This window comes from Papio anubis, chromosome 1 (assembly GCF_008728515.1).
Source record: "Papio anubis isolate 15944 chromosome 1, Panubis1.0, whole genome shotgun sequence".
Classification (NCBI taxonomy): domain Eukaryota; kingdom Metazoa; phylum Chordata; class Mammalia; order Primates; family Cercopithecidae; genus Papio; species Papio anubis.
In genome coordinates, this window is record NC_044976.1 from 195,589,026 (window position 1) to 195,602,686 (window position 13,661).

At 43.2% G+C, this 13,661-nt stretch overlaps 1 protein-coding gene across 2 annotated transcripts in view; it reads left to right on the forward strand.

Moving 5' to 3' along the window:
- Positions 1-13,661, forward strand: part of RXRG (retinoid X receptor gamma) — a 44,529-nt gene that overhangs the window by 19,020 nt on the left and 11,848 nt on the right. The window contains exons 1-3 of one of the 2 annotated variants that reach the window (XM_009192868.4): positions 1,406-1,680; positions 6,466-6,610; positions 9,383-9,562. In XM_009192868.4, the coding sequence (XP_009191132.1) occupies positions 6,538-6,610; positions 9,383-9,562 (253 nt within the window). In that variant the 5' untranslated portion in view covers positions 1,406-1,680; positions 6,466-6,537. Of the gene's footprint in view, positions 1-1,405; positions 1,681-6,465; positions 6,611-9,382; positions 9,563-13,661 lie in introns of those variants that run through there. The other variant, XM_003893488.5, reaches the window with a different exon arrangement.

Genomic DNA, 13,661 nt, shown 5'->3' on the forward strand with positions numbered 1-13,661 from the left:
GGAGGTGAGTGAATGAGGGGTGTGTAAGTCAATGGGGCGGGTGTGGACTGTGGAGAACTGCCCTGCTCCCTCAAAGCTGTTCAGATTCACAGACTTTTAATGCATTCTTCAGGCCAAATAAACTACGTTCTTGGGTCTAATTTGGCCAGTCATCTTCACCCCAGTTTCTAATCTTATGGTTCTCACCTTTAGGACATTTTTCAGAGTACACATTTCTCCCTCATCCCATATTTTGGCCCTTGTGCAGGTAACAAAAGCCCCACAGGGATCCTAACTGCCCCACCCCTGCTCAAATGAGGATCACTCATTCTGTCCAAACCCTTTATTCCACAAATGAAGTAGCAAGACTTGGGGAGCCCAAGTGACTTGTCCGGCCTCACACAGCCAGTCAAAAACAGAGCCAAAATGAGAACCTGTCCCCTGGCCTGCAACCCTGTGTTCACGATCCTGCATTTTCCTAATGCTGTGATATATGCTGACTTGCACAGTGACCCCAAGATCTTCCTGTTGGCTGCCAAGGATTAAAAGATGGATAATCAGTGCTCCCGGGGAATCTTGTGGGAGAGGTGGCCACATTATGCAGATCCATTGCACTTCGGTGCTGCCTGTGTGCTGTCATAGACGCAGGGGCAGACCTGAAGGGAGCAAAGAGAAGGACCTATAAACTGCTCAATATATATTCCTTGACCCCAGTGAGAGTATAAAACTGCTCGGAGGAGTGGGGATGAAGAAGCAGTGGGGGTTTACATGTATTTATACCACCCATAGCCACTGTAATCAGCAGGGCCATTGATACCCTATGCTTCATAATGTATGAGGTTTGTTTATTCCCTTTCTTTCCTGTGAACAGAGTCCAGGAAGGCGAGTAAAATCTGGTAGTTAGAGACAGAAAGTACATTGAAGTTTTGGGATGAAAGTACAGTTTTGCAAAGGGCATTGACATTCATCCCAATAACTATTTATGTGGACCTACTGTGTGCATCAGGTACTAATTGATATTGTCCTAGGTTTTAGGGATAAGCATGGAATAAAGTGGCCAAGGTCTTTACTCTCATGGCAATTACAAAATAGCAGGCAGGACACACAAAATCCTAAGGAATAAACAAGATAGTTTCAAATAAAAATCATAATATCTAAAAAGAAATAAAATAGGGTGAGGTGGTAGACAGATCCTGTGGGTAGGAACTGGGCAAGGCACCATCCCTCTGAGGCCACTTTTAGCCACCACACTCAAGTTTGATTGAGCCAAACCTGGCCAGTCAATTCATCTTCAGAGCTGTGTGAGTAGCAGGGCTGCTATTCCTGGACCATATGTCTGTACAGAGGGATTGGGGTTGAAAGGTCAGATGGAAGCTTTGGTCCTGGCCAACTGGGCTGTGTGCAGAGGCCAAGGCCAAGTTTGGCTGTGGGGAGCTATATTAAGCTTGCCAAGTGCCGGGGAATCTCAGCAGCCTGAGACCCTGAGCAGTGTTCTGGGCTTGGACTCTGGAACCACACTGCAGCAAAGCTTTGCCCAGTTAACGAGATGACACTGGACAAAAGGCCTTGGTGTTAGCTACAGTGAGCTGGACTCTGGATTGTCTGGGTAGATTATTCCTATGCATCCTGCCTTCCTCACCCAGGACTGGTCTGAGAGGGATTCATGATGGAAGCATGTTTGTTCTGTGACCTGGGTCTCGCGTAAGTATGATTTGGGGGTGCAGGGAGGAGGAACTGTCTAGGGGTGGGAGCAGAAGGCAGGGCCAGTGTCCTACTCTGTGCTCTGTCATTTCGTTGTTTGTGCTTCTCTTTTTGCAGTTGTTGGATTTTTGAGCTTAAGGAGTAAAGAGATCGGAACTGGTACGATGAAGGCAGAAATTGTGTAATCTTTTGCAAACCACTTTAACTTGTTTCTGTTTCAGTTTCCTTTTCTTTATCGTGGAGTGACAAATACTTGCCCTGATTACCCTACAGGGATCTTTTTAGGCCTGTCAAAGAAGATGTGGATTTAAAAATCACTTCTCCACATGTGCAGTGCTCTATAGCCGTAAGTTGGTATTATTAGGATTATTCCCAGGTGATAGTATTATATACTTAGGTCATTCAGGTGTCCGGTGTTTCTGAAAGGTTCTAGAGAAGTTCATTTCAACAAGCATTTATTGAAGCAGGCCCAGTACTGGGCATTGGAGATACCAAAAATGTGTATGAGATTCAATCCCTGCCCTGGGGAGCATCTAAGTGGAGTGAAGCAATTTCTAAAGACATCAATATATAATTGGGAAGATATTGATGTACTTTTTAGATAATGTGATATAGGAAACATTTTTCTGAGTGTGTTTGCGTGCGTGTGTGTATGTGTTTGATACTGCATCTTTGTCAGCATGATGTCTGCTGGCTGGACTCCAGAACGGGCCTCACAGATCTTTGCGATACTCCTGTCTTTTTCTCCCTTCCTGAACTCTGCAGCCTGACCTGGGCTCTATCACTGCTAATTTCTGCTTAGGTATTCATTGATAACTGAATTATTATCCTCTTAAGTCTGTTTGCATTTTTATAGAAAATAAATAAAAATTGCAAATGTTAGAGCTGGAATAGACCTTAAAGTTCATCTCATCTGATGATTTAAAAAAATTAAGTCATCAAGTCTTCTTCGGATGAAAGCATATTTGGAAGCCCAATATACACATAAGATAAAAACAGATCTGGTTGAGCCAGGGACAAAAGACTTGAAGCCCCCCAGCGACACACACACTTACCTAGAAATGGGGAAATAGAGTCTTTGCTAAGTGAAGTGACCTGATTAGGAAGTGGCAGGTTTAGACCAAACCCATGTTGGAGGTTCAGGCTTATTACTCCTCATGATGAAGGCCCTAACTAAATTAAGGCTGTGTGACTATAAGGGTTCTGCTCCCTGTAACAGGAGCGCCTGCCTGCAGCCTAACCTTTGGTGGAAGGATTTGGGCTGAACACAGCTCAGAAATGCAGGACTCAATGTTCAAGGATGGCTCCAGAAGCATGCAGAATGAATTGGTTCCTGGCTGAGTCTGCAAAAGGGAAGACAATCCGGCAGACAAGTATGTTTCTTTTCTGTTCTCAGGGAGCAGCCGGCTTGCGTGCAGGAGCAGATAGGAGTTGCCTGGTGAATCCCAGCTCTAAAGTGCTTATTTCAATAGACTGTTTCTAATGGAACAAGACAGCCGGGATTGGGGGACTTGGGGACCAGGCAGCTAATGGGTTTATGCTCTGATGGCTGCCTTTGATCTCATCTGCCATTGCTCTGAGCCCAAAACAAACCCCAAGCCAGCCAGAGAGATGGGCAGAGAAAATATCAACCCACCTGTCTCACTGCCCCTCCTGCCACTATCCACTCATGAAGAAGAGGAGTGTTGGAGAGGGACTGCTGGCTCAGACTGGGGAGAAAGTGCCCCAAAGCAAGTCTGCTCCTTCAGGGGCTCCTGGCCAAGGAGGTGGGGAAGGAAGCTGCTAGGGAAGGTGAGGATTGAGGATTGCCTGTCACCCAAGGCAGACAATGTGGTGAATGGGGAATGATGATCTAGGATCCAGGATCCTGGGGTTCTGGCTCCAAGCAGTCAGACCTGGTAAGGTACCTAACCTGGTATCTGGGCAGGTGCAATAGCCTCGGATGTCTCCTTCAATCTTTCCTCATGCTCTACCTCTTTTACTATATTATTGAGATAGTTTCATGTAATTATTTCTCTGCTCCAACCCTCTAGTGGCTGCTTATTGCTCCCCAAACTAAATCCATTCTCCTAGCCAGACAATTCAGCTTCTAGGCTCTGTCACAGCCCACTTCTCAGCATTATCTCCCATCCATCCACTGGACATGTTTGCTCCACAAACACCTGGGATTCCCTCTAGGCCGCTGCTCTCAAAGCCTTCTGCCCATCACTAGCCCATCCAAATCCTATCCATTCTTGAAGGCTGTCACATCCCAGCTCAAATGCCACTTCCTTCATAAAGCCTTCCCTGATCTCAACAGCGTGTGATCGTTCCTTCCTAAATGATCCAAACTGACTTTTAATCTCATTAATGGCCAGTTCCTTGAGGCAGTGCCTGCATCTCACTCCGTTTTGGATCTCCATATTGTTCCTGAATAAACAAATGAATAAACCCACTTTAAGGCTCATGTGCTTATCTGTAAATAGGAAGACCTCTTAGGGTTGTTGTGAGGATTAACATAATCAGCAGTGAGCAAGCTTTCCACTGATGGTAGCAATGGCAATCATTACGCTCTGTGGTTGCTGTAGGCTGATGGTTATGGAACTGGCCCTGCTGGAGTTGGGGGTAGGAGGAGAAGGAAGGGTGAGGTCCCCTTGAGCCTCAGGTGATAGATCTTCCTTATTCCCATGACTTTTCTTGTCCATCTGAGGACTTGGGGACAGAGCCATGGTCAGCTAGAGGGCTCCCTCTGTGGGCTCATCTGACCTAAAGTTCTTCCATTTCATGAGTCAGATCCAAGTGCTAATCTCTGTTTCTTTGAGGCACTTGAGGAAAGTTATTGCCTAGAAGTCATGCTACAGCAGTGATTCTTAACCCTGGATGCACATTAATGTCATCTGGTGAAATTAAGAAATGCCAGAGCCGGCCAGGTGTGGTGGCTCTCCCCTGTAATCCCAGCAATTTGGGAGGCCAAGGCGGGCAGATTGCCTGAGGTCAGGAGTTCGAGACCAGTCTGGCCAACATGGTGAAACCCTGTCTCTACTAAAAATACAAAAAAAATTAGCCAAGTGTGGTGGCACGCACCTGTAATCCCAGCTACTTGGGAGGCTGAGGCAGAGGAATTGCTTGAACCAGGGAGGTGGAGTTTGCAGTGAGCCGAGATGGCGCCACTGCACTCCAGCCTGGGCAACAGAGTGAAACTCCGTCTCAAAAAAAGGAAAAAGAAAAAAAAAAAAAAGAAAAGAAAAGAAAGAAAGAAATGCCAGAGGCAAGGCCCTACCTCTCAGACTCATGGAATCAGAATCTCAAGACATGGGGTCCATGTTTTTTTCAAAGCCCCCAGGATTGAGAACCTCCACTTTTTTTCCCAAAGCCCCCAGGATTGAAAACAAGTGTGCTACATGAAAACAAAGCAAAATGCTGGTTACAAGCTCCACATATCTTCTCATAGCCTTGTATAAAAAAAGGGGCGGTGCAAGAAGAGAGAGAATTCTTCTATCACTTATGTGTTGTCATTTATTGTGCAAATTAAGTTTAAAAAATTAATAGTGATGTTGATTTTAAAACAAAGCACCAAAGGCTGTGTCTTTTATTTTTTGTATCCCTCATAACGTTAACTGAGAGCCTCTGTTTGCCTCCTGCGCTCACTAAATATTTGCTTGGTGAATTGAAAAAGCTAGTGAATTTAGAAGGAACCTAGCTTAGGCTCTATTGTAGTTTCTGTTTTATTGAACCTTTTTTCTGTCCCAAAGGCCTTGAATAGAGAGGAAAATCGTACTTTGATTCAGTTTGAGAATTATTGTCACTCTGGTTAGGCAATATGATTCAAAATTCAGACAAACTATGGAAAGTCAGTGGTTCCTAACCCCTAAACGTTTACCTCTATTGGACACTTACACACATGCATATCCTGCGCCACCTTCATTTGGACTTGCTTGTAAGTGTTCTTATTTTTTTGGTGCATGTTCTGACTCCTTGATAACATTGTACATTTTTGAGGAATGAGAGATATACCTTCTGGGTTTCTATCACTGATGGGATGACTGGCTCAAATTTATTCAACTTGCTTTCTTTGGTGAATACAAGACACTTAGCTGCAGTTTCTTAGGAATCTTCCCAAGAACACTGGGAGCTACAGGGATGGTGGTGGGGAACTGATATTCACTTAAAATAAGGGATGTATTTGAGTTAGCATCTTCAGTGTGCTTGCAGAGATGACCACTACACATGTCCTTTTTCATTTTACTGTGAACTCCTTCTGGGTGTGTATTTTTCTTTGCCTTTGTACTCCAGAGCCTGGCACAGTGTCTGGCATGCTGAGTGCCCAGGGAATGTCTGTTGATTGACTAATGAATGAATTTGCGTTCTTTTGCTTGGCTCTCTTAGAGTGTGAGTCTTTAGCCTGAGGGCCATAGCTCCTCTTGCAGCATGGCTGAATAGGCAGTCAATAGTTGATAAAAATTTAAAAATACACAGTTGACATTGTCCTGGGTGTGTAATTTGGCATGGATTTGTAGCTCAAATAAAACATATAAGTAAAATGAATGAAAGCAGAGAGACTCTAATGGAGATGTGTTGTGATTTTTGGTTTAGGTTTTGGCTTCTAGAAATAATTTTGTTCCTCCTATGGCACTTTTACCCCTCCCTTAAGTTCATCTCACAGATAGCCAGTTTCAAATACTCTGTACTTGGAAACTGTTTCTTGAAATAGAACTTGTTTTTTCTTGAGTGTGCCCTCGTTGCCTTAGGCCTTGGGGATTGAGTTTACTCTGGCTCTGTGCTTTACAGTATTTTTTTCTCTTGCAGCTAAATGTGGTCAACAGCGTCAGCAGTTCAGAGGACATCAAGCCCTTACCAGGGCTTCCCGGGATTGGAAACATGAACTACCCATCCACCAGCCCCGGATCTCTGGTTAAACACATCTGTGCCATCTGTGGAGACAGATCCTCAGGTACATGCAGAAGCAGACAGCCCCCGAAAAGTGCCACAGAAAAGGGGTTGCTCACTGCCTGCCTGGATACTTTGTACCCAATGAAAGGAAAATGGCCCTTTAGGATGGGCTAACTGGGGACCCGCCTGTACATTTCTGTCACTGGGTTCATAGGTTGCCGTTCTGATGAATTTAAAGTATGGCTTTAGTTTTTGAGGATGAGATTGACAGGAAGCATTTCAGAAACGCTTCTCTAGAGTCACACTATTACACATGTATCTGCGCGACAGAAGCTGTTGTGATTATCAAGTATTTCTGCCGGGTGTGGCGGCTCACACCTATAATCCCAGTGCTTTGGTGTAGTCCCAGCTACTTGGGAGGCTGAGGTGGGAGGATGGCTTGAGCCTGGGAAGTCAAGCCTGCAGTGAGCCGTGATCACGCTACTCCAGCCTGGGCCACAGAATGAGACCTCGTCTGAAAAAAAAAAAAAAAAAAAAAGTATTCAGAAAAATCCCTCCCAAATAAGCAATTGTAAAAATAATGTCCTAATGTAGAGGATTTGAACAAACTAGAAAACTCTAAAGAAAAAGTAAAAAAATTACCCATAATGTCCCCAAGAAAGATAAACCCTTTAATATTTTAGCATATCTCCTGCTATAACATTCTAGGTTTTCAATATGTTTTTATAGGCAGGAATAAATGTGTTTTCACCAACTTATCTTTGATTCTCTTCTCCTTTTCTCAGTTATTTCTTTCCTTGCTTCTTTCCTCTCCATTCTTCCTGCTCCATATTTCCCTCCCCACCAATTTTGAACACATCTGAATCTCTGATTTGATTATTTGAAGAATAATAAGAGGAGGAGGTTATTTTCTTTTCTATAGCTGTCCATGATGGCTAACTGAATATTTCCTTATCCTTTTAATGTCACCAAAGTCACTACAGAATGTCACTCCGTTGGAAGTTCCAGGCACCTAGAACTTACCTAGCTGAATGACTGATGTTTTCTTGCTCTCAGAAAATACTTCCCAAATCATGCAGACTTGGCCATTGCCATAACAGCATACCAGCCACAGTCCAACAGAGTATTTACTCTGCTATGCTTATTCTAGTTGAAAGTCTATGAGGTTCATTTAAATATTGAAAAGCCATGGGAGTGACTATGTCACACAGTTGAAAAATTGGTCCCATATTTCTCTAAGACAAATATTTCAGAGCTGAGAGCACTGGGTTTTCTGGGCCCAAGATAAAATCCCGTATTTATCATTGCTGTGAGTTCAGCATTGTGAAAAGCCAGCCTGTAGTATGGTCAACTAATGAGGCACAGATTGGCTTTTCTTCAGGCAGGCTATCTCTAACCATCATTTCATCTTAGAGTGGCTTCCTCTGAACTGTAAGCTCCTGAGGTGCTGGAAACCTAAGTAAAACAGAATTAGAAAGTCATGTCACTTCTGCAGCTCAGTGACATCACATTACATTCAAGAATCAGACATAAATATGTTTTGAATGATTTGTTTCCTTATATTTTTGAAGTTCCGTAATTTCAATCAATCAAGCATAATGCCTGGTGCATAGTATTGAGAAGACTTTTACCTAGAAAAAGGATTGTGATTGATTCATGATGCCTGTGTGAGGATGGGCTTGGTGGCCCTCCTGACACAAATTAGCTGTCCCTGCTTGGGGTAATTGAAAACCGCATGTGTGGAGTGGGTAATAAGGGCAGTAAAATACGCAACAAATTAGTCTGGATTAAGCAAAATCATCTTTTTTTTTTTTTTTTTTTGGAGACAGGGTCTCGCGCTGTCACTCAGGCTGGAGTGCAGGGGCATGATCTTGGCTCACTGTAACCTCTGCCTCCCGGGTTGAAGTGATTCTCATACCTCAGCCTCTGGAGTAGCTGAGACCACAGGCATGCGCCACCATGCCAGGCTAATTTTTGTGTGTATATATATATGTGTGTGTATGTGTGTGTGTATATATATATGTGTGTATATATATATATGTGTATATATACGTATATACACACATACATACACACACACACACATATAAAAAATATTTTTTTTTTGGATAGAGACGAGGTTTTACCATGTTAGCCAGGCTGGTCTCAAAACTCCTGACCTCAAGTGATCTGCCCGTCTCGGCCTCCCAAAGTGCTGGGATTACAGGCATGAGCCACCATGCCTGGCTGCAAAATCAGCTTCTATCAGATCTTTATGTCATAGCTTGGTTGTCACATGATGAAATAAAGATCAAATAGCAATTAATTTCCTCAACAGGCAATAGCACTTAAAAATTCATAACTCAGAATTCTGTTCATAGTTTATGGTAAAGGATAATAAATTTAAATGAGTTTCCTAAGAACTTGGGTCTCAATTATAGGAAATATTAGTTAAGCTGGGATTCTTTTCCTGCTAGGTAATATGTGACAAGCATATATATTTTTATTTATTATTTACACTAATATTTCAAATGGAAGCAGAACATTTGCTTAACTAAACCCAAGAGTTACCTTCATAAAATAAATGTAAAGAAAGCCTTAGCTTTAGGAATTTTCTAATAATTCTATCTGGAATTAGCAATGCAGAGGAAAGAGACAAGGAAAGGTGTATTTGCTCTGTCTGAGTTTAGTTCCTGTGATTAAGCCTGCATTCTCTGCTAGTTATTATTTGCTTTCTGTCCCAGTGCCCAAGTGATGTGCCTGTTTCTCTGGGGAAGAACCAAGAGGTTCTTTTGAATGAAAGATCCAAATAAACACAAGAACAATCTATGGAATGTTCTTTTCTTGTAACCAGGAAAGCACTATGGGGTGTACAGTTGTGAAGGCTGCAAAGGGTTCTTCAAGAGGACGATAAGGAAGGATCTCATCTACACGTGTCGGGATAATAAAGACTGCCTCATTGACAAGCGCCAGCGCAACCGCTGCCAGTACTGTCGCTATCAGAAGTGCCTTGTCATGGGCATGAAGAGGGAAGGTGAGACACATTCAATTCTAATACTCGTCTCTGGAGAGGGGCATTTCCTAGGGCAAGGGGACATTCAACCGTAATACACGAGAAGTCATGGTGCCCAAAGTCATCCTAATTTCCCCTTCAAACTTCTTCCCCACAGGGCTCTCAAGAGAAGTCTGATTGGGGGTTAGGATAACTTTGGGTACCATGACTTCTCGTGTATTGCAATTGAATGTGCCTTGTCCTGGGAGATGTGTCTCTCCAGAGAAGAGAGGGCAAGAGGCGTCTTCCTCCTCCACTTTATCCATCCTCTTCTGGAGCCCAGATGGTGATCCCCAAACTGGACCATCTCCTTTTATCTTCCAATAACCAGGCAGCAAGTCTCAGAGCCAAGGTTTCAGGGTCCTCATGCTCTGTTCTACCGATGGATCGTCAGACTGACCTTCAGGGTGGAGGTGACTTTTCTCCCTTAATCCTAGGTCTCTCTCTAGGGAAAACGGCAGGTTTGATTTCACTCACGGAGCTTTTTTTACCCGGGTCTTCTATCAATTCTTTGATATTGGTATATTCCATCATCTTTTGGCATTACTGGCATTACACAGGTTTGAGAGGCCTGGCCTTCCCATTCAGAGAGACCACCGTTGTGTGTTGAAAACATCACATCTTTTAATTTTTAGTGTGGTTTAGCTGGGTATTCTAGTATCAGAGAAAAAACCTCAGAAGGTGCTTTCTGTTCCATTAGTAGATGGAAAAGTGTTTCCATTAAGTAGCACAGATAAATTGAAGTGGGCAGTTAATTAACTAGCGAGCTCAAGCAGGGACATGGGGATAGTGGTGAATTTAATAGATTTTAGCGTAAGAAGGTCCCGCCTCTCTTTAGGAAATAAGAACAAGGAGTTCAGTCAGTCAGGCCCAGCATGCTGCTCATTCTGGAGGAACTTCTTTTCTGTGAGGAGATGGCATCTTACTGAAAGGGTCAGTGAAGAGGGGTTCTTTGTGTCCTGCTAAAATGAATGTCACCCACAAGCAAACAAATTATTGGAATCTTAACATGTCAAAATGCTAGAGGTGGCCTTACAGGGTGACCTAATCAACTGTAACCATCCGCCAGATGAGAAAACAGGCTCAGAGAGGTGAACGGAGTTTTCTGAGGTGCCAAAGGCAGGCAACGAATTGACCCCAGGTCTCTGACTCTCAGATCGGTGCTAGTCTGTGTCTCCTTCCCTACCAGGTTGTGAAGGAACTGAGGACAGCCCTCGCCGTGACATCTAACGGCAACCTCAAAAGTGAGAGACCCAAATCTCAGCTCCTGATAATCTGCCTCACACCCCAGCCTGTTCCTCACAGTCTTCCCCTTTCAGGAAATGGCCACTTATTTTCCAGTTGCTCAGAACAAAAACCATGGACTCCCCTCTTTTTTTCACACACCACATGTAGTGGGTGAGGAAATCTTGTCTCTTCCTCAAAATATGTCCAGAATCTTTCCATGTCTCACTACTTTTACCACTAAACCCTCAATCCAAGCTACCCATATCTTTTGCAGTGATCTACATAGCATCCTAAGACATCTCCCTCTTTCCACCTTCTACAGTCTCTTCTTAGCACAGTAACCAGAGCGAGGCTTTGAACAAGTAGATTGGGTCAAGGTATTCCTTCACCAAAATCCTCCAGTGTCTTTCCTTCTCACCCAGACAAAAAGGCAAAAATCTCTGTCACGACTTAAGGTTGTACATGGTCTGGATGTCTTGTTGTCTCCCAGCCTCAGCTATCCTGGTCTTTTTGGTGGTCCTCAAATATTCCAGAGATGTGCCCACCTCAGGGCCTTTGCACTTGCTGTCTGCCTAGAATGATTTTTTTTTTTCAAGTATCTGCATGGCTCACTTCTTCTCATCCTTTGGATCTTTACTCAATTCTCACTTTCTTGGTAAAGCCTTGCCTGGCTATACCATCTAAAATTGCACCAGCCACCGCCAACCCTTCCTTGTCTCTTTTACACAGCACTTATCACTAACACTTGTACTTATCTTGTTTACTGTCTGTATCCATGAAGGTGGGGGCTTTGTCTGATTTTTTCTCCCCCGCTGCTTTATCACCAGTAATTAATACACTGTAGCCATTTAATAAATTGTTGAATGAACAGTTTAAACTGAATGCTGAAATCAGAAGTTTTAGAAGTGCAGGAGCTCCTAAAAATGACTCATTCATTTATTCATTGAGTATTAGCTGAGTGCCTACTGTGTGCTTACATCATACTTGCTGTGGCAGTGGGATCAATGATGTTACAGATTGGAACATACGATATGAAATACCTGCCGGTGAAGAACATCTTTTTTCCACCAAGATAGAATTGATACTTCTTGGAGCTTCCCCCACCATGATTATCAAAATGAAACTAATGACTACAAGTATTTCTCCCATTAACAAGAGCCCAGTGGCTGCAGGGTCATTTTTTCCTCCTAAAACACTTGAGATAAGTTTCCAGTTGACTTGGAAAAATAAGTTTTCATCAAGCACATGATATTGAATTAAAAGAAAGTGAATGGTCTCAGTCAGAGAAACCATCATTTCTATTTCTCTAGAGTTAGTCTAATCCATTTCTGGAAACGCAGGCTGAATATCTCCAGCTCAGTTAGGGACCGAGTGGTCACTAGGTGAAATGTTGGGAAATGTGGTTTGTTAACTGTTTTTTAAAAAGGAAGGAAAACAGGGACATGTGAACTGTAAGAGACTGGGCACTCCTTCTTGTATGGCTTGGGTACTTTAATAGAAAATTGGACCCAGTTTTTGCTTCTGCATTTTTTAAAAGACTGTGGAGAAACAAAGAATAGTGAAAAGCTGAGTAGTAAAAATTAGGAGAGGGAAATGAGCTGTTAGGGAACTTTCTAAAGAGATTGGCACCATTTACCCTGACAAAGAGAAGGCAAAGAGGTGAATTAGTTCCTCCTCTTGCTATATAAGGGGCCACATTCCAAAGGCTACTGGATAGCCTGTCCTTCACCGCCATCATTTCTGGTCTTGATTTATAGAATTTGGGGTTCTGTTTGGACACTTTCTTGAGGACAAGGATAATAACAGCCTGGAGCAGATAACAGAGAGACCATGGAAATCACACAGATAAAGAGACGGAATTGGGGTGGGCACAGAGTTTACCTGCCTGGGACCAGGGGCCAGGACCTATTGCCCTTTTAGGATACATAATGTTAAAGCCAGACTGGACATTTTCTATTCTCTAATGTAACACGTCCATTTCCTGAAGGACAAATCAGAGGTTCGGAGAGCCTAGGGACCCGCACAAGCTCACACAGCAAGCACATGGCAGACCCTGTGTAGGACTGGGACCCTCTGATTCGTGGGCCACCTCAGGAATTCTGGAATGTCTATTTCCATGATTTCTCATCATATACATGTAGTTTTAAGACTGGAGAATGGATTACCTTTGAGGCTGTTCGTGGGCAGCATTGGCATCCTTGTGAGCCCTGTGTGGTCTTTATTACTAGACCTAGCCCAGTACTTTGGTGGCAGTATTGAGAGGTTAGAGATGGGCCCAGGAGGAGCCATTGTGGGTGTATGTGCTGGTTCCACCATGGCCTACCACATGCCCTCAGATATGTTACCAGTTTCTCTGTGGCTCGTAATATGTCAGAGGGTTATTGTGAGGATTAAATGAAATTTAATCTATTTAAAATGTTGAGCACAATTCCTGACACAGAGAAAGAGCTTCATAAATGTTGGCTATTGTAATGAGTGCAAAATAAACACATGTTGGATGAATGGTTAAAATCCTTTCCTAAGGCAGGAGTTTGGTTCTATTTTTGATCATCCAGGGTTCCCTGGATGGATGTACCCTGATGTGTGTCGTAATAGTAGCTCAGAATGTCTGACATGTAGAAGCTACACCCCAATAACAATATATGACTCCTCATTTATGACAGGAAGATTTAAAGCACAAAGAGGAAAAGTGAACAGCAAAGGGTTTGCTCAGTTAATGGCAAAACTAGAATTAGAATCAAATGCCCTGACACCAAGGATATTTTCTTTGAAGCTTGAAGGTTATTTTCCTCGAGTGTTACAAATCTGTAGAAGACATTGACTGAGGACCACGAATGAAACTTAACTTAGTTTG